The sequence below is a fragment of the Erigeron canadensis genome, chromosome 9 (assembly GCF_010389155.1).
Source record: "Erigeron canadensis isolate Cc75 chromosome 9, C_canadensis_v1, whole genome shotgun sequence".
In the NCBI taxonomy this organism is placed as follows: Eukaryota; Viridiplantae; Streptophyta; class Magnoliopsida; order Asterales; family Asteraceae; genus Erigeron; species Erigeron canadensis.
Window position 1 is genome coordinate 24,065,475 of NC_057769.1, and position 22,512 is coordinate 24,087,986.

The following is a 22,512-nucleotide window of genomic DNA, read 5'->3' on the forward strand; positions in this document are numbered from 1 at the left end:
ATACTTATACTTTATATGATTTGTTAAAATATACCCTTAATATTAAAAATAATATGAGCTAACATTCCTTAAATTGATATATACGTAAATAGATTATTGTCCCGCGTAATACGCGAGTAAGTATATTTTTATACTTATATATATATATATCAAAAATATAATTTTCTTAAGTAATAGTTAACGAATTAGTAATAATTAACGAATTAAAATATTCAATTTCACTTTATTAATATTTTTGTTTTTGACCTTGATAATTTCACAAAGATTTATTATGTTGTTCATTAAGTCTTATTGATTCAATAAATTATTCAATGCAAAAAGTTATTGTTTATCCATGTCATCACAAATATCTCGATGTCATTCGGATATCCATGTCATCTCATAAAAAATAGAGTAAATTACACTTTTCGTTCCTGAAGTTGGCACGTTTTTCACTTTTCATCCCTTAAGTGAAAAAATTACAATTTTGACCTTAAAGTTGACAGATTTTTCAATCATCGTCCCTCGCCAAACGTCGTTAAGTTTCAGCCGTTAAGTCGGACACGGGACTGAAACTGCAAAAAATGACAAGTTCAGGGACAAAAACTGAAATTTACTTTTCTGCTGTCATCATCTTCATCTTCTCCGGCTGACTTTCGTCGAAAAATTCGCCGGAAAACTTAAAATGTCGATATCTTACTCGTTTCTTCGAATTAGACCACGAAACCACCACCAAACTTCTCAAAATTAATTTTCGCACGAATCCTGACCAAAAGATTTCAGATTCAACACTTTCCGGAAAACTAAAAATACCCATGACATGGATTTTGAGCAATATTTCTGTACAATTTAGCTTGTTCCAATAATGCAATATTTCTGTTTTCGCAAATAAGTCCATGTTGGATTAGGTGTACGTGCTCCTCAATAAGACACCAATGGTGTGTCTCATTTATTATTCCATAAGCTTTGCACCAAAAAGAAAAGTACAAAATGGGGAAAGACCTTCATGTGGGTTCGGTTTTTGTCAATGAGGCAAAGACATAAGATCGAAAAATTAGAAATATATATAAAGAGGGAGCAAAAAGGGACGAAAGGACCAGGAGGCCTGACAAGCCTCTGCAACTCAAATCTTTTGGTTATGATTCGTGTAGAAATTAATTTTGAGAAGTTTGGTGGTGGTTTCGTAGTCTAATTCGAAGAAACGAGTGAGATATCAGCATTTTAAGTTTTCCAGCGAATTTTCCGACAAAAGTTAGCCGGAGAAGATGAAGATGATGACAATAGAAAAGTAAATTTCATTTTTCATCCCTGAACTTGTCATTTTTTGCAGTTTCAGTCCCTCACATGTTTTGCACGTGTCCGACTTAACGGCTGAAACTTAACGACGTTTGGCGAGGGACGATGATTGAAAAAATCTGCCAACTTTAAGGTCAAAATTGTAATTTTTTCACTTAAAGGACGAAAAGTGAAAAGCGTGCCAACTTCAGGGACGGGAAGTGTAATTTATTCTAAAAAATATCACACATGACACGTTATTTAGATGGTGTCAAGGCATACAACCTTCTAAACCGAGTTGCAAGATTGCCACCATTAAGCCAATGATTATTCCAGAATCTTGTCTTATCTTCACTCTCAACTGATCTTTAATAACATCTTAAAGAGCTAGCAATCGAGTGTCTCTCAGATAATGAGGAACATATATTTGTCCATATATTATTACCATTTGTTTTACATAGGAACGTAAACTCAAAACCATGAATCACATGGATGATTTTAAACCTCATGACATCCAAGTTTTGAACCACATGTCATATCCATTTGTACATATCAATGCTAAATTTTGAGCCTCTAGAGTACCCAAACTTAAACCACCTACTTTTTACCTGACGTTTGCCTTCCCATCAATCCATTACATCCCCTTGCCCCTTCCACACGAAAAAATAAATAAAATGAAATTTTGATCTTTATTAATCGAAATAAAGAAAAATAATATATCCTAAATACTTTAAAATTGCCGAATTAGAATCCATCATAGGCAACACATTAGTATTAAGTTTAGATTTTATTCTATAATAACTTTGTAAAATTTATGAAATATAACCATGGATGGAGTCCGACTTCAATTTTTGTACAATGTAAACTTTTTAAGGGTATATTTGTAATTTTGTTCGTACAAAATATTAATAAATAAAGAATACATACAAACATTGACTTTGTTGTCATAAGTCTATTCTTTAAAAGTACATCACTTGGTTGGAACACATTAGTCTTGACATAAACCACTCTATTGGTAGACCAACTGGACATTCAAATCCCCTTATGTCTTTCAGCCAAATGTTGGTCATAGGTTCGAAACCTTTGAAAGGCATATTGGGAAGTCCTTGCAAAAGAGGTGGGGCATGGGGGTTTTCTCTAGCATGTAGCTGGTTTCCTCCAAAACGGTAGTGGGACTTCCACCGCCAGTCGTGCCCTCGGATTGACTGTGTTGGTGACGTCGTCTATCTCTACTGGACGATAAAGAGACATGCCGCTGAGTCCAATCACCACTGTTGTTCAGAAAAAAGAATAGGAAAAAAAGAAACAAAAAAGAGGTTGGAAATTTTTTTTTTTTTTTTTGGTAAATGTAAAGTACATTACTAATATAGTTGTATGTAAAAACATTATTTTTTTTTCAAATTCCTTTTTATAATAGTAATCACAATAGTCACGCATATTATTTTATTATCATTAATTATATATTAAAGAGAAACCTTAATTTATAATTGAAAAAATATAGACCCTTAGATGAGTTTTAACTTTTATTTAAGTCATTATTAGATCAAATAATGATGACATATACCTTATTTTAACTTTTTTTGATTTATTTTAAGCCTTTAGTCTTTTGATTAGAGTAGGGGTCGCGAATGACTAAGGTTTGTTACAAAAGCGAACTTCATGCCTAAAAGCGAACGGTCTGGACATTGTTAAGCGGAATCTAATCGACGACTAATGTAACTTCGTGTTTTCTAGTGGTTTAATTATTATCTGGTTAAATATTTGTCAACTTATGATATTACAAAATTTTAACATGTTATTAATTATATATGTTTCCTACGTATTACGCGAGTATTAATCTAGTTAGGATATATATTAGCTATTAATATAATAATATATTAAAAAAATAATATTAACTATTATTCTATTAGATATATATATATATATGTAATATATAGGATAACACTCCGGTGAGAACACGCTTAAAATAAAAACAGTGAGAACACCTTAAAAACATCATTTTAATGCATTAAAAGTCCATAAAACTAACATATTGCATAACTAATTATCATTATTTAAGTATTTAATAACACATTCATCCGTCAAAATCAAAATAATCATGTTTTTTGTTTTGTGCATCCATCTTGGATACATATTCATCAAAATGATGCATCTAACAAAAGATGTGATTTTTTTGATTTTGATGAATCAATGTGTTGTTAAACACTTAAATAATGATAATTAGTTATGCACTATGTCAGTTTTATGGACTTTTAATGCATTAAAATGATGATTTTAAGGTGTTCTCACTGTTCTTATTTTTAAACTGTTCTTATTTGATTGTCCCCCTATATATATATTAACTACTATTTTTGATTTCTTAATTAAAATTATTGGGTAAAAAGTGTAAATTTGTGATGGAAAACCAAAAAGTGTAAATTAAATTTAAAAGGGTATATATATATTAGCTACGAGTATTATTTTTGATTTCTTGATTAAAAATATTGGCAAAAAAGTGTAAATTTGTGATGAAAAACCAAAAAATGTAAATTATTTTTAAAGGGTATTTTTTGTATAATCATAAAAAGTGTAAGTATTAATATTGTCATTTAAGAAAGATAAAATAATTAAATTTGATCTACTGTGTAACACCCCGAGCTAGGCTCGAATATTACTGAAAAGATATAGCGTATGCATGGGATTACCGTAGAACATGAACTACATGAACAAGAAAAGGATTCGGTGAATCCAACATCAAAATCAAACACAAAAATGCATAAAATAGGGCGAATGAATCCTGGATCCATGTAAGTCCAAGCCCAAGTCCTAGTGCAAGCATCAATCAACCATCACTTCTTGGATTCCCGAGATTTACCTGAAAAGTGTACTAAACAAGGTCAACACTAGGTTGGTGAGTTCGTAAGAGAGAATGACAAGGATCTAATGACAAAGCCATTCCCCATGCGAACAAGATAATGAGCAAGGAACACACTTACAGTAAGTCCTAAAAGGGCACAAGTACTCAATTTAGGTTGGCTTATAGTGCAAACTAGTCCCACATGTATCCATTGCACAAATTATACAATAGCTAGAACACATATAATGCACAAGAACACCAAAATATCGACATCAATACGTATCCACTAAGTTCTAAAATGTCAAACATGTTCGTCAATGTCCCTCAATTGTTCTCATGTCATTCAATTGTCATCAAGTACGTATCGTACCCGTTCATTGTCATCAAGTACGTATAGTACCCGTTTATTGCACTTGCACACATTGTCATCATGCACCTCATTGTACTCAATTGCACATCATGCACCTTATTGTACTTAATTGCACATCATGCATCTCATTGTACTTAATTGCACATAAGTTGTTCATCCATGACCATCAATGTCAGCCCATAGCCAAAAACACCATGTGTATATACTTCGTACGATACTACTTTTGAAAGGCCTTTGATGCTTATATATAGGGTCACCCGCAACCTTCCTACCACATCTCCAACCTTTCAAAGGCATTACCGTCCTCCATATATACATAACTAACCTATAACAACTCAACATACATATTCAATAACCATACAACAATTCACATAATTGCACATCTACAAAACCGTTACACAACATGTAAATCCATAAATCAATCAGTGTTTCCATAACAACCATGTACATCAATGACCCTCACACGTGTATTCACAAAATGAACTACATCAAGATATCTAGAATACACCTAGTTAGCAAGAACAAGTAATAATGATATCAAGAATTATCCTAACAAGTCCTATGTTTTCATGCATGCACACATTGTCCCTCAATTGTCATCTTGTCCTCCATAATGTCATCAATCAAGGAAATCAAGCGTATACACAATTTAACTATGTCATCAATCAAGGCAAAACATATAATTTCACAATCAAACAAGTTAACACACAAAGGTTGTACACTTTTCAGCCCGAATCTCAATTGAGTAGGGAGCTACGAAACTCACCTTGGTTTCCAATCAAAACGACAAGATAATGTCGAGCTATAAATGTCCAACAACCGTCACGTGTCCACAACCTATCAACATATATCACAGTATCATCAAATTCAACTCTATAACCCTACACAAGTTGGTTAAGTAAGTTTAAGTCACGCCAAAATCCCACAAACGCCTTAATGACTCTCCCGAGCATGAACTAGAACACTTTGACCCAAAATTTTAGAAATTGAGAAGCATTCATTCAAAATGGATAATATCATAAGAAAGTAGACTCTGATACGATTCCAACGATAGGTCATACGTTAAAAATGGAGTTACGGTTTGAAAGTTAGAGCCGTTTAAAAATGTTATCAAATTCAGTCCTTAACGGGCGTTACCAAAAGTAACGGCCGTTACAGGACTAACGGGCATTACGATCTGCAGATTCTTGAAGGTAAAAACGACCCAAACTCAATTCTTGACCTTGAAATCGATTTAGGAGGTTCTAAGACTCATTTTGAAGCATAATTAAACATCATTAAGTATAACTAAATATGTTTCATCATTCAAATCCAACCATTTAACCCATTTACATGTCCAAATCATTCTTGACCCATTTGAACTCAAAGTTGACCCAAAACCCTAGTTTTTGGCTTAGAATTCAATTGAGGAGTTCTTGGACCCGTTTTTACACATAACCAACTCATTTGAACATAACCCACTCAATAATTTCACTTCATAACATCACTTTTGACCCAAAATGATTTTTGACCTAATTTTGAAGACTTGAAACCCTAATTTCGGAATTTTGGAGCTAAGAGACCAAGAGTGTTTAGATTTAGTTGATATACATGTTTAACAACTTGAAAAGATGAATTTGAGCTAGAAAACACTTACCAAAACCTCCACAAGCAATCAAACCCGAATATGACCTAATTGAAGCCTTTTTCTTGCACTTTGAAACTTGAATTCTTGATATGTAGTAAGAATAATGATATATATTATGATTTTGTTAATATTTTAGCTTGAATCTTCATTAAATGTGTTTAGATCTTAGAGAAAGTGAAAAGATTGAGAATGTGTATGTGTTTGCATTAACTAGAGAAAGAGAAAGGGAGAAAGAGAAGTAAATGAATGGATGAAATGAATGGGAGGGGATTGAATAGGGTTGGGTGAACCCACATGGGTCATGGGTTTGGGTAAGACCCATGGATAAAATTCATTTTTTCCCTTTGATAGATAATTTAAATGTTTTTCAATTGTAAGCATCGATTAGCACGACTAATGACCTCGACTAGCAATAAGTCCAACATTTGAACGACGAATTGATCTATATGAACACATTGCACTTAAATGAACTCCAATTTGCACTTGAACTATATTGGCCTACTCAATAATTATTAAAATTGTACATGTGGTCAAATGGTCAAAGTTACAATTGTTACATAAAGGCTCTAAATCAAAGATGGAATTCATCCAAGAGTTTTTGTTTGTTTATAAATGAATTTAGCACATTGTTATATATATATATATATATATATATATATATTGATAGATATATAGAATTGCATATTAAATAAAATTAGCTAATTTAGGAATCTTCCTTAATTTTATACATACGTAAATCTATAAATCTATACATAAAATTATATTAGGTAATCTTACTAAATCTTCTATACGCGTATGAATATATATATATATATATATATATATATATAGGGGATGGTAATATAAGGTTGTCGGGTATCTAAGCTTAGGTGTGGAACACTCACATACTAAATTTTAAACCATAAATATCATGGGGGCCCAACCATTTATTCCTTAAACAAGAAATAATAAAATATTGGTATGTGATGGGTTCCACACCTAAGCTTGGGTGTCGGACAACCTTATATTCCCTTTTCTCATATATTATAGTATTTGATTTATTTCATAACTATATCTATACTTTATTCAGCATATTAGCCGGGAACCTTTTGTTTAACAACATATGTTAGATATTACTCTTTGAGCCCTAGCAGTGACATCCAAGTTGGGTAGTATGTTGAAAGTTGAAATTGACGCACTATTGCAGAACGTGAGTGATAACATGTACGCTTACAGCCTCAAGAGGCAAATGCCTGAGACCACAGCAAATGAAGATTCACTTTTGGGTCTCCAAACCAACATCATTTCCGCCAATTTCTCCAAAGAGGGCCTTAACTGGACATTTGATCAAAGACCAAGTGGTTTTATTAATCGAGAATCTAACCTCTATTTTTCTCAAAAAACATATTGACCTACCCATACTATTTTTATCATTTAACTAATTTAAATATCTTCACTTAATATAATATTATAATACTTTTAATGAAAATATTTGTAACATATATCAATCAACCTTTAAAATAACTATATTACCCCATTTTACATCAGTTACGTTATTTTTACATCAATAAGTTAATAACTACAATGCTATTTCCGCCACCGCCACCGCCACCACTACCACCACCATCTATCGGCACTGCCACCACCACAGCCACAACCGCCGCCACATTCCCCACCAACCGTCATTGTTGATGTTGCCATCACCACTATTAGCCATCGCCAACACACCGCCACATAATTTATTCTTAGATATATTTATATCCTTTTATTTATATCTTTTTGATGAACAAACTAATGTCTTAAACTAAATAAACTTTCGACTTAATAATAGTAATACATAAATCTATTTAACAAGTAATATATTTGATCTACTTAGGACTTAAGATTTTCCAATCTTAAAAGCCCAAGTATTATTTAAATATACGAGCATGGTATCAACGCGTTGTGGCGGCTCAAGAGTGAAGACAATATAAAAAGGAGGAGGCGGTGGTAGAGATCGAAGGGGGGGGGGCGGTGGAATTTCGGAAGCCAGGGATAAGATGTGTGAATATAATGTAAATATTGAGGGTATTTTTGGGAGGGAAAATATGCTTAAAGTTTTAATTTCAATATGCTTTATAAGGAGGTATAGATAAACTGAATAAATAAATAAAACTTTGAATCCCGTTTTTGAAGTATGACCTTAGAGATTTTCATTTGCAAATTTACAAAATTAATCTTTTGTAACTAATAAATTAGTATAATTTCCAAACATAATAATAATATAAAAATAATAATCTATATGTTAACAATAATCTTTTAAATTTTGGGATATTACAAGCAGATAGCTACTATATTTAACTTTACAACGTCATTAAATCTCTCTTTCCTCTATCAAAATTTAAACACCCCATCCTTGAAGTGATAAATGTACAATAGTTTTTGTTTACTAAGTCAACAAACAAACATATTTGATTGACTTAATAAATTAAGGCAATTAAAATTAAGCAGTGACTTTTAATTAAGACATTACCAAACACTAACTAATAGTACTTCCTTTTTAGATTGTGCTATAAAAAAGTTAGTTTGAAAATGAGACAATTGTACTTAATGACCCCCTCAATGAAAAGAGTTATTATAAATTATCTAATTTGTTATTAATGAACTAATTTACACCCTGAACTACCTATATCACTTGCTACTGTCACCACCACCAATATTAACCGCCATTACCATCCGTAACCGCCACCATTTCCGCATTACTTGGGTTCCGTGTTATAAAGATATAACATACATATCCTACTAATCATTTTTGATACAAAACATTTTCTAAATGATAATATCATCAAACTTTAACATGTTTTATCCATAAGTACTTGATTATATTTTAATGAAAATTTAATATGTTTATCTCGCGTATTACGCGGAAAAATAATTTAGTTAGGAATATACTTTAAAGTTTTAATGATCAAAAATAACATTTGAAAAATACGATGATCTATAATGAACATAAAAAATAATTGCTTAAAAGGAACAAAACGAAAAATAAATAGAAATTAAAGACAATGAACCCTCTTGAATTTGATCAAGTGATTCAAGTCCACGCACAACTAACTCAAAATCCAAATATGTTGACACACAAAACATATAATCGATAATCCAAAAATGTATCATGAATATTTTTTTTTGACACACGAATGTGTGTATATACATATGTTTTCTAAATTGTTTGACATGATGAACGATTGAACGTGCAACATATTAAAACATACCAAATAACTCTAAGATCTTGTATAACATGCATCTATATCTATATAATTATTAAAAGAGTAGTAATCCAAGCCTTTTAAAGCCATCTTCAAAGCCAAACGTATGCTAAAAAGTTGCCACGTAGGATTTTATCTACATGGCATCTCCATATGTTTTTAACAATATTTATCTATTAAATAAATATTAAATAAAAAAACCAACATAAAGAGTAGTAATCCAAACCTTTTAAAGCTATCTTCAAAGCCAAACGTATGCTAAAAAGTTGCCACGTAGGATTTTATCTACATGGCATCTCCATATGTTTTTAACAATATTTATCTATTGAATAAATATTAAATAAAAAAACCAACGTATATTAAATAAAAAAAACAAACGTATATAAAGACATCAATATATTGCATCCAATTATTTATCATTTAATCTCATATCCCGTATAAAAATAATAATATTTGATTTAAATTTTGTAGGCAAAGATAGTTACATATATTATAAATCTTTAGTTTTAATTGATTCATAATGTGTATATTTGTTTTTTGAACTCTTTGATAATAAAAATAATAATATTAGATTCAAATTTTGTAGGCAAAGATAGTTACATATATTATAAATCTTTAGTTTTAATTGATTCATAATGTGTATATTTGTGTTTTGAACTCTTTGATAATGAAAATGGCTCTTTATTAGGAAAACTGAGTTATTATCTTCATGTGAATTGGTTTCTAACTCTTATGCATATATCTTTATTTATGATCAAATTTGAGCTTTTTATTGATGTTCAGTTCATTGTTGTTACGGGTTATAGATGTCCGTTTCTTTCACGGGTTAGTAATTGTTTTAATAAGACATGCGTTGTGATAAAAGACACTCTTTATCAAACACGCTGCTCGGAGCAAATATGCAGCCACAAGAGACCGTCCATCTCACTCAAACTAATTCTCATAATGCAGGTAGGAAAGCAACACCATTAGGTTTCTAAATATGTTCAATTAAGTTTATAATCTTTTGTCAAACATTATCATGTAAAGTTTTATCTAATGTGGCATTTTCATACTTTTCCTTGATTATATTTATTTTATTTATAAATAAAAAATCTAACAACAAACTTTAAAAAAATTATTCAATTCGACGAATCTGTTTTGTCTATACAAATTTTAAAAGTACGTAACTATGGCTGAAAAATTATAATGTGCACGAATTCAAGTCGACCTTTAATGTATGCATGAACTAAGTAAAAATGTTTAAATCATGTAACTTTTAGTAACCGACCAATCAAAAATTTACACATGACAGCTCATATGGTTGCCACGTATGCCATGTTACATAATTGTAACATTTTTTGGAAGTCCACGCATACAATAAAGGTCAACTTGAAATCGTGCACATATAACGTTTCAGCCATAGTTAGTTACATTCCGGCGCACTTAACCCTATATTTTTTCCTTAAAAAACCTTTTTCCATGTATGTATTAAACAATTCTTTTACTTGCCGCACATCGTGCGGGTAAAATACCTAGTTATATATATATATATAGGAAGGGTTATTTGAAAACTTACAAATAAAAAAAACGCGAGAACAATTCTGGACCACTCATTTTCTTATATTTTATCTCTCTTCAATTAAATAAGAAAATTCATCCAAATCATTTAAAATGTTTTATCTCACAAACCATAAATCGTTAGACGAAACAAAAAACGTGGGTAGTCTTAAAATTTCGTCCTCTTTCATTAGAGATACAATTCGATATAATTTTGACGACTTTTTAATTTTCGTTTTTTTTTCCCTTCGCGTTCATCCTACACATGTGTAGGTTCATCCTACACATGTGTAAGATCATTGTTTTCACATGTAAATTAGTAAATGAACATATGTGCACAACAATGAAGGTCAAGGGCGGAGCCCGTCAATCCATGGCAGAGCCATGGTAGCCAAGGACGGAGCCCGTCAGTCCATGGCAGAGGAATAGTGGCTAAGGGCGGAGCCCGTTAGGTAGATCACCCCTCACTGGTCACCCCCTATGACCTGTCACCCATTATGACCTATCACCCTATGACCTATCACCCTCTATGGCCTATCACCCCCACTAGCTTTGGTTTATGAATATCCTTAAGGGCGAAGCCCGTTCCGAATCATAATTTTTGTTCAACCTACACATGTGTAAGTTCAACCTACACATGTGTAAGTTATGTATAACTACCAAAAAGAAAACGAAAATTAAAAAGTCGTCAAAAGTATATCGAATTGGATCTTTATGAAAGAGGACGAAATTTTAAGACTACCCATGCTTTTTGTTTCGTCTAACGATTTACGGTTTGTGAGTTAGAACATTTTGAATGATTTGAGTGAATTTTATTATTTAATTGAAGAGAGAGAAATAAGAAAAGAATGTGTGGTCCAAAATGATTCTTGAATTTTTTTTATTTAGGATTTCTCAAAATAACTCACCCCTATATATAAAATATGTTTTTATATATAAAACAGTTATTAAAGTAAAACAAATAAAACAATATGTTTTTCTTCAGTCATAATCATCGTGCATCATGAAAATCATCGTACATCAATTGCTTTGTGAATATTCGTGAATCAGTTTAACCATGATCTAAGGGTCAAGATCTTGTCTTATTTATTTTACTTTAATACTTGTTTTACAATACCCAACCTCTCTATCTATACATACATATATATATATATATATATATATATATATATATATAGTAAAAAGATAAAATAAAAACCAAAAATTGTTGAGAACTATGAAAACTTTAATATTTAAGGATAATATTGTAAATTTATCTATACTCCTTATTAAAAAGAATAGACCCCCTGTTGAAAGTTACAGGGGGGGAAATGTCAAAATTGCTCTCCATTAAAATAATACCTCCTAAATACGATACAACCCCACTCTAAATGAAACAAAAACATCATTAGTCCCTCAACCTTTAAAATAACTATACTAACCATTATATTAATTAGATTTACATAATAGCCCACACTACTCGTCGTCACCACCGTCAGTCGTCACCGCCGCCCGTCACCATCGCATTGTGGCCATCGCCGCTGCATTTGCGCGGGTAAATGCTAGTAATGTTAGTTTAAATAATCAACAATTAAAATGAAAATGCTCCTTGAATATCTCGTCAGTTACACCCAAATTAGGAGTTACATAAATTTGAGATGAATTTGCGGCATTAATTGTCACTTATACAGCTATACGTAAAAAACATTTTTTCTCCTTTAAAACATTTTTCAATGTTTGTTTATTAATCAAATTACATGTAGAAATGGATTGTAATATTAATTGTCTCCACCATACTGATGAAGTGAAAGACAATTTTCTATACATTTTTTTTAGTGTGAGACGTATTTTTTTTATATATAAATATGACAATATGTGTTTGGAAAAGTGTTAGAATATGTAAATAACAATTTAGAAAGCATATTTGTGTAAATAACACAGCTGATATGATTAATAGAAATATGTGTACACGAAACGACACATATGTCCATATCCTATTATCACATATGAAATATACGAACACATTTGCACACAGACGAAAACACGTGTACACCAAACTACATATGTGTCCACATATGCACACCATAAAATATATACTTGTGATCACTATAATATAAAATGTATACTTATAATCAACTATATACATAGGCACATAGAGTCAATAAACCATAATACTGTTAAAGTGAATGAAAAAAAAGGAAATAAATTTTAATACTAGAGGGATACCCACGCGTTGCAGCGGCACCTGTGGAAAAAGAAAGGCGGTTAAATATGGAGGTATCATGAACAAAAAACAATGGACTATATTGAATAGAAATACACGTGATGCGGCTAATAATTTTAATCGAATATAGAAATTAAAGTGAGATCTTGTTTTTTACATCAACTAACCCTTATCAAACCAGCATTTTAAAGATTAAAATAAGATTGAAAAAAAACTACTTTCAATCTACCTGACTATACATAGTGAACAACCTGCAAACATCAACATATTACAATATCCATTACCTAAACGCACAAACATCTCTATTCCAAAAAATGAATGATAGATACGTAGATGCATAAGATTTTTCTAAGGGTATTTTAGGAAGTTCAGGAATAAAGTGTTTGGGAAAGTGTATATTATAAGGGTAAAATAGGGAATTTAAAGGTAGAGTGTTTAATTTGGCAGGGGTTAGTTTGTTTATATAAGGATTATAAATAAGTCCATGATTTTTGAGAGGTGTTTGAATAAGTATCTCTTTTTTAGTATTCCTTTTATACCCTCTTAATTGTCTCATGTGTTAAACTAGGTGATTTTATTTACAAAATTACCATTGATGTTTTTTAGCCTTTGATTTAATTAATCTAATGGTCATGATTAGTTCTCCTAGTTTTTGACAATTTTTTATTTCTCACAATAACTTTATATAGATATATATATCTCACACTAATCAAGTATTTTTTTTTTTTTTTGGGACAAACCCATTGTTGACAAACTTTTCTTCATTTAACCCAACTTTAGAATCAACAATATAACTTTAGTTGGCAGTCAAATATTTCAACATTTCGCAAAATATGTTTTATGTTAAGTGAATACAGGTTCACAATGATCTAATTCACGAGAAGAAAATCTCAAACCTCAATTTTATGATCAAGTTGTAGAGTTGGCACCGAAGGCAAGGTTCCCAATTGCTCTTAAACTGATTGTTTCATTTGTGTATAATCAGGAAACTATACCATTGAAGTATTGATGTAATTTTAGGCTAAATATATTTATATAAGTTTTAAACTGTTAATTATTAAAATAAATGTAAAAAGCAATTTTGGTAATTCAATGACAAAAATTATTAAAAATAAAAAATGACCCTTTTGCTTTATAAGAGAAGGAGAGTGGATCAATCTATACAAATATCAGACATAGACATCTACATCCACGTTATTGAGCAATTATAAAGAACTTTATGATTAAAATAAAAAGTTTTCTAACAAAATCTCTTATGGTCATGGTTTAGATTTTTATCTATAAAAACAGTCAATTGGTTAAACATTTAATTTACATAATAATCTTATTCTTTATATTAAGAATGATAAGTTTCTATAAAGGAAAAAAAAAACTCATTACATCGCCTTTTTTATTAATAATATTTTCATAATAATTTTAGGCTGAATATATATATATATATATATATAGGAGATAGATCAAATAAGAAGGTGTCTTAAGGAGAGAATGTCTTATGAACCAATCACAACGCGACATGTGGATTTAAAAAAAAAAACGCGGTGACATTTTTGTAAATAAATCAAACTTTTACCAGCCTGGTTTTGGGTCAGCTTGGGTCTGGGTCAACTTGGGTTATGATCAGCTTGGTCTGTCAGCTTGGTTGGGTCAGCTTGATCAGCCTGGGTTCTAAGTCAGCTTGGTTTTGGGTCAGCTTGGGATCTGATCAGCCTGGGTTCTAGCCCAAGCTGACCCAAACCCAACCTGACCCATCCCAAGATGACCCAACCAAACCCCAAGCTGACCCAAACCCGTAATCTACATTTGTGTAGATTGTGTGTAAATTGTGTCAAGCTAACCCCACCCCAAGCTGACCCAAACCTGAACTAGGCTTACCCAACCCAGAACCCAAGCTGACCCAAAACCCATAAGCTACATTTGTGTAGATTATGTGTAAATTGTGTCAAGCTAACCCAACCCCAAGCTAAACCCAAGCTGACCAGACCCCAAGCTGACCCAACCTGACCAGACCCCAAGCTGACCCAAACCTGATCCAAGCTGACCCAAAACCCATAATCTACATTTGTGTAGATTAATCTACATTTGTGTAGATTATGTGTAATTGTGTCAAGCTAACCCAACCCCAAGCTGACCCAACCTGACCTGACCCCAAGCTGACCCAAACCTGACTGAACAGGACCCAAGCTGACCCTAATCTACATGTGTGTAGATGTGTAGATTATGTGTAAATTGTGTCAAACTGACCCGAACCAGGACCCAAGCTGACCCAACCATGACCAAAGATGACCCAGACCCCAAACTGACCCAACCCCAAGCTGGCCTAAACCTGACAAGACCCAAGCTGACCCAGACAAAGTGACCCAGACCCAAGCTGACTGACCAAACTGACCCAAACCAAGCTGACCCATCCCAAGCTGACCCAACCCACTGAGATCCCAAGCTGACCAAGCTTCACAAAACTTTCATTTATTTACAAAATTGCCACCGCGCTTTTTTTTTATTTTGCCACATGTCGCGTTCGATTAGCTAATAGGACCTTCTCTCCCTTCGCTTCTTAAGACACCTTCTTCCAGGATCGTCACCCTATATATATATATATATAGCAAAACTCATTTTTATTAAGTTTTAACAATTCACTAAAACCAAATTACATTAATAACCTACAATACTTGTCGTCGCTGTCACCACTACCACCAATCGCCACTGCTGCCATTATCATCACCGCCGCGCGCCACCATTGCCCGTCACTGTCTCCACTGTTGATGCCATTACATCGCCGCCACCGCCACTATCGCCGCACCCTACCACCGCCCGTCACCACCATCAACACTATCGTTATTACACCGGAACATCGTGCGGGTACCTGTTAGTATAATTCAACACCAACTTTGCTAAAAGTGTGTTGCATTTTTCTTTAACATTGTATAAACACTGTTAGTATTAATCTACACCAACTTTGGTAAAAGTGCATTGCATTTTTCTTAACATTGTATGTTTATAGCTATCAAGTTAAATTATTAGTTTTTGATGTCTCATCAAGTGGTTAAATAATTAAGATGTTTATTTATAACTTTCGTGTGTATACACGGGCACTAAATCTAGTTTATAAAATATATTCAAACACCATTATTATTATTATACAATACAATATTTTTACAGCAATTTCTTACAATACATACCCTTAGACACATCAATAAAAATGTAGCTTGATAAATGACATCACACTTTGACAACAATAAACATAGTTCATCTTCAAACCTTGTTTATTCTCCACGGTATTAAACAATCAACAACCACATACACCTTTCTTGATCAAATTACTTAATTACTAATGGTCTTTCAGATTTTCATTAAGGTTAATCACAGCAAGCTCTTTCTGAAAATACTCTCCAGCATAAATCGGCGGGTACTTATCTGCAAGAGGTGATTGCGCGTAATGACCCAAAGGCTTCATTACAGCGTCCGACGCTATAGCAGAAAACAACTGCCAAAACAAAGCAGAAAGTTAACTCGACGATTAATATAGTTCAAATAGCATTAAATTAAATTTTATGTGTTAATTTCTGGCTGATGTAGTACTTACTGTTGAGGATACTCTCCATAGGCTTCGATTTTCTTGTTTAGCTGTTTTAATTGCTTCGATTGTTTTCTTAGTTACAATAACTTCGTGCAAACCAGCCATACAGTCTCCGGCAGTAACCCATTCTAACTGCAAACGATTACAATGAACTTAATTTTGTGAGTGAAATCAATTTTTGAACCCTGTTATTGCAAAGCTTAATTAACATGATTTTAAGTTAGTTTACAATATTGGATGTTACTTCATTAATCCGTGTTTGTTTGTTGACATGTTTGTAAACCTATATAAACAAGTGTTTGTGTACTGTAAATTGCAACAAAATTCATTAAAAACAAAAGTGTGAGCCTGTGTCGTTAGTTTGTTCATTTGACATTTTTGATTAGAACCCAAAGGGCCAACATACAACAGAATCCTCAATACTAAATATAGACAGGAGCGCTCAGGGCAGGTAAGACTCAAATCAATCGAGCAAAGAGCAGTAGGCCTACGTGCGGGTCCAAATAGGTCACGTCTTGTAACGTTTTTTTTTTATTATTTTTTGTTCACTTTACAAACTTTTAAAATATGCGTAAAAAAATACGCATACTCTATATTATTGAGGTTATATTTTATACTTGTGATGTTTGTGAGTTTTAAAGTACTTATTTACATTTTACATGTCTGACCCGTAACAAACATTTACAAATACCCAATGCAGAAACCCATTTGCATATAAATGGGTTGAAATCGTGACCATTAGGTAACAACGGCTTAGTTACCTGCTTTCCGGTCTGAATAAGTAGACACCCTTTCGGGACCTTCACTTCCACTTTCTGTCCATTCCTTAGCCAAAGATACAGACCAGGGAATTTACTTCTATAATGAATTGTGAGAAAGTTAAGGTCATAATGGTATCCTGCAAATACAGTACCCTCTTTGCCATGACTCCCTAGGTCCCCTCCTGTTGGAGATAGAAGATGTGGACCCTGTTGAAATTACAAATGTGTGGTTTTATTGTAGTTGATGTTACAATATATTGCTATCAAGAAAGAAAGACATGTGCAATGCAATATTCACCATAAAATTTTAGTGGTCTTTACAAAAATAATGATGAATGAATAGACCTACATTCTTCAAGAGATTAGTGAAAGCATCTTTTGGTAACCCAAAACCAATTGCTGCCATTTCAGCAACAGCCTGCAAAAATTGAAATAATTTTCTAAGAAAAAAGGCAAAAAAATAAACAAAGGATTGGAATTCATAAATTAACTGGAAGCGAAATGAATCCAATGGGCCAAGCAGATCAAATTTTAAGTCAGTATAAATCCAACTTTTTGATGGATCTAGTCTCATGTATCATTTAGTTAAAGACTTAGATTATCATCATATAGATCTTTTCTAGCAAAACCTCCCTAACTATGTTGTCCTTTGGACCCAATTGGTCCTTTCCATTGGACCAGACCCAGACCGAGTTGTATTTGAGTACCACCCTATGAAATGGAAATGAAGTCGAACCCGAGGTCAATTTTTAGGCAAGATCCTGATCCGTAGTGACCTCACAAAGTATTTATGTTGGGAGAACTAACACCACTTGGGCCGAGACACCAATGGTGTCATACAAATATCTTATACGAGTATCAATGATTATTAATCATTAATCACAAGTTAGTTGTATATATAGCAAATGAACAAATTAAAAGGTACTATGAAAAATGAACCCTTTCATAATCGGAGCTCATATTTGTACCACAAACATTTAATGAATCTACCACAACTACGCATCACATATCTCTACAGTATGCAGTGAAATTTATATATTGTGGTAGATTTATCATTTTATGTGATATATTTATCATTTCCCTTTCATAATGAACATGTTTAGACCCATTACCCAATTACCGCTTTCCCAACTGTTAAGAAACTTAACACTATGTATGCAAGTGACATAATACCTCAACGGCAGACAGAAGCTTATAACCCCATGAATCCATAGTCTCTTCCCACTCAGGGAAACCTTCAGGGATAACATGATCTGAGTTTAGGTCCTAAAACAGATATGCTTACTCACATTATTACGAATCATCATTAACAAAAACTAAATTAAAAAAAAAAACAAAACAGATGTACCGAAAGACATGAAGAAATGTACTAAACCTGAAACCGGGTTATTGATGGTCTAGGGCCAATTCTCCACATGTATCGCCACTTAATATCGGCACCCGTTGGAGTCAAAGGCTGATGTTCTTTTGGCAATTCTTTTGCTTTTATAAGCATATCCTTAACAACCAAACTCCTTGGAACTTCAAGTCCTCCGGGTGTCGCACCATTCTGTTATTTCGTGACACAAAACATGCAAAAATAAAATCACTTTCTTGTCTCTAACAAAATCCTTCAGTTAGACATATCATAGAATCTTTATTTTCAGCAAAAACTATATGTTTGCTTCTGATGATGTCATGAATCATGATGAGATGTCTTATGAATCCTGCCAGTTGATTATCTAAAGAAGTCGACCCGTGATTTCATACGAATTATCGATACAAAAATATTTTTAGGAATCAACTTCTATCAAACAACCATAACAGTAAAGTTTTACACATGTGGTAAGGCTATAAAGTATTTTTGGAGATTCAATATCAATATACATATTTCAGTTGTAATAGTTAATAGTTCAGTTGTTCATACAAATTTTCAGAAGAATAAATTTGTCAAAGTTAGAGAATTATGCACGTTCGGGTTTTGCAAGTGGGAGAATTTATGTTAAAGTGCACAAAAATAAAATTCTAATTATCACGTATAAAATATGATTATAGTTGTTAAACTATTACAAGTCACGAATCGACTCTTATGAATCAAGTCAATTTACATCAAAAACAAAGTTACTCGATAGGTGACTCTTTTTTCTCATGACTCTTATGAGCCGCGGTGTGAATTTGGACCGAGTCGGTGCAAGTCGCAAACTTATGATTGCTATGGGTTTTTTTTTTTTTGAAATGTGTGAATTACTCACAGTGCAAACATACAGTGTTAAATGGGTCCGCGCTAGAGAACCCTCTCACCTCCAATACCTTGTAGGTGGAGAATTCTCCAACTGAACCACTTGAAAGTACGACATTTAGTTGGGATAAATCTTTACCACTTCTACAAGACTCAAACCTGCTTTATCAGAGAACTTACTTTTTTTAAAAATTTCTTGAAAATATATTTCTCATGTCTCGAACTTGAAACCTCCACCATATAAAGCTGATGTTCAACCACTTAACTATAATGGAAAACATAATTAACTATTGTTATATAATGTATATTTATGGTTACATTATTTTGTACTCGTATGTTATATATGTATTTTTATTCTTTTAGTACGAATTTGGAGTTAATTGAAAGTTTATAACTCAAAAGTATCGAATATGTAATATAAACTTATTAAGATAATCAACTTATATTTTGTTTTCAAATACGTCACATATATATATATATATATATATATATATAATGGAAAGTGATATCAGTACCACTTTAATTGATTAATTTATCATGACTGCGCATTATTCACTTGTACAGTCAACTATAAAAATTGTACAATATGATATATCTATCAAAAATAGTGATACAAATACCACTTCCCATATATATAGTGTACAAAACATTGAAACTAAAACGTGTTCAAATGATAGTTTTTAAAAAGGAATTTCCAAAAAAATAGAAAAACAACGTTTATTAAATTTTAGTGTAAAACTTGAACACATAGTTTTATTGTTTTTTATATTTTTTATTTTTCATTCTTCAAAATAAAAAACAACAAAATCTATTTACCCTCAATCCCCACACCCAACCCCAACACCCTATGTAGATTTTAACATGTTCTTTTTTATTTATATGATTTACAAAAGTAGCATTTTTTAATTTGAATGCATTTTTATAATTATATCATTAAGTTCTAAAAAGAAAAACCCATTCCAATTTTTAAATTGAAAAACTAAAACACATTTTTCAACAACTATTTTGTTTTTTTCACATATATTCAAATTTGTCTTTTATTCTAAATTTGTTTTTTCTTTAACCTTTCCTTTTTTTGTTCTATCAAAGTAGCTATTATTCAAAATATATAATATAACAATTTTAGATAACATGTAATTATTTTAAAATTGATTACTCGTACTAAATACTGATTAATTATTTCTTTACCAAATTGTTATGATTATTTGAAATTTTTTTAACTTGTAGATAGAAGATATATATTTACTTAGGTATAATCAAATTGATAAATTTTTTCACACCTTTTAATTTATGAACGATGAAATTTTTAGTTATTTAAACGTATATGTACATGATGAGAATTTTTTAAAGTTGTTTTCAACTTTACTAGTCGAGTCGGAGGCATCTTAAAATTTGGAGTAAAATTAAAGGTTAAAATTTAAAAAATATTTTAAAATTTTTTACCTTTTATTTTAATCTATATGTACATAAAGAGTGTTTGGGATTGGTTGTCTAATTATCTATTTGTGTGTTTAACTGCTTATTGTTTGTTTTCCTAAGCAAATAAGCAATAACAAATCTTTTCAAAAACTGCTTAGCTACCTATTTTAGTAAAAACGAGAGAAAGTATCCGCGCATTGCGGCAGTGAGATAATGGGGTGATAGGTCATAGAGTGTGATAGGTCATAGAAGGTGATAAATCATAGAGTATGATAGGAAAGCACCTCCGCCCTCGGATTTAAAAGTTTGACAAAAGTATATCGAATGACATCTCTAATGAAATAACATTAAAGTTTAAGAATACCCATATAGTTTTTATAATTTATCGATGTACGGTTTTGAGATAAAAATTTTTGAATGAATTAAAGGAATATAATGATTTGAGAAGAGAGAGAAAAATGAGTGGTTGAGATTTCTTTTAAGGGTATTTTGGGGTATATAAATGTATTGTACATTATGCATTAGTAGGTGTACATTGTTAAAGTTGAAACTTAAAACTCTATTTGTTTTATAATACAGTAAGTATAAGTATAGATAAACACATTCTTATTATAAGTAGCTGTTTATGGTAAGCTTGTAACTAGCTAGATAGCCAAATTCATGGTTTATATAGGAGTTCATATCAAACCATGGTTGTTTTTTCATTAAATTAGTTATATGAGAGTTCCAAAGCCAACTATTTGTCAATAAAGTGTTACGAGTATCTCATACACTCCCAACCCAAATTAGTGTAGTTACATGCCCATATTCGAATATGTAACACAAAAACATCCAGCAAAAACTTGGTTAACAATTAATGAAAAATCCAATAACAAACTTCACCTGATAATGTTGGTGAGGTCGAGCCTGGAGAAGCTTGAATTCATCAGGCATTTCAAAGTACTTCTCCATCATACTAATAAATCGATCATCATCTTCGGCAGAACATCGTGGATCTTTCACAAACAACGCTCCGGTCTCTCTTAGTATTCTACTAACCTCTGAACATATGTTCTTGAGTTCAGGACTCAGAACCCCATCTAAACAGAACTGACCAGATGTTGCATCCACGTATGGAGTCAGATCAATTACTGGTATATCCATCTCCCAGATGGCTTCTCACTCTTTTCGGCTCGAATTCTATAGAGAATTGAACTGAAAAAGAAGAAGAAGAAGAAATGTTCGATATCGAATTGCATGATCATGCATGCATTATTTATGGTGGTGGGTGTAGATATTTTTGGAAAGGATGTGGAGGTTTCCATAATTGTCAATTTGTCATGAGTCATGACCACTTGTTTTTCTAACAGTAAATTGAGATCATTTATGGTTCACTAGCCTAATCGATCTTATTCTCTTAGCATAAAAAACTCACTATAAATGAGGAAAAACACTCTGGCTGGCCTAACATGAAACGTTAATTTTGTTATACGAGGATTGGTGTACGC

The 22,512-nt window shown here is 32.0% G+C and overlaps 1 protein-coding gene across 1 annotated transcript; it reads right to left on the bottom strand.

Annotated features, from left to right (window-relative positions):
* Window positions 1-16,152: 16,152 nt before the first annotated feature.
* LOC122582028 lies at window positions 16,153-22,255 on the bottom strand. The gene is made up of 7 exons (XM_043754372.1): window positions 21,908-22,255; window positions 18,764-18,937; window positions 18,562-18,654; window positions 17,738-17,806; window positions 17,389-17,595; window positions 16,634-16,759; window positions 16,153-16,534 (listed from the first exon to the last, which is right to left on the bottom strand). The coding sequence occupies exons 1-7, from the start codon at window positions 22,166-22,168 to the stop codon at window positions 16,379-16,381; spliced, it is 1,086 nt and encodes a 361-aa protein (XP_043610307.1). The 5' UTR covers window positions 22,169-22,255; the 3' UTR covers window positions 16,153-16,378.
* Between the last annotated feature and the right edge of the window lie 257 nt (window positions 22,256-22,512).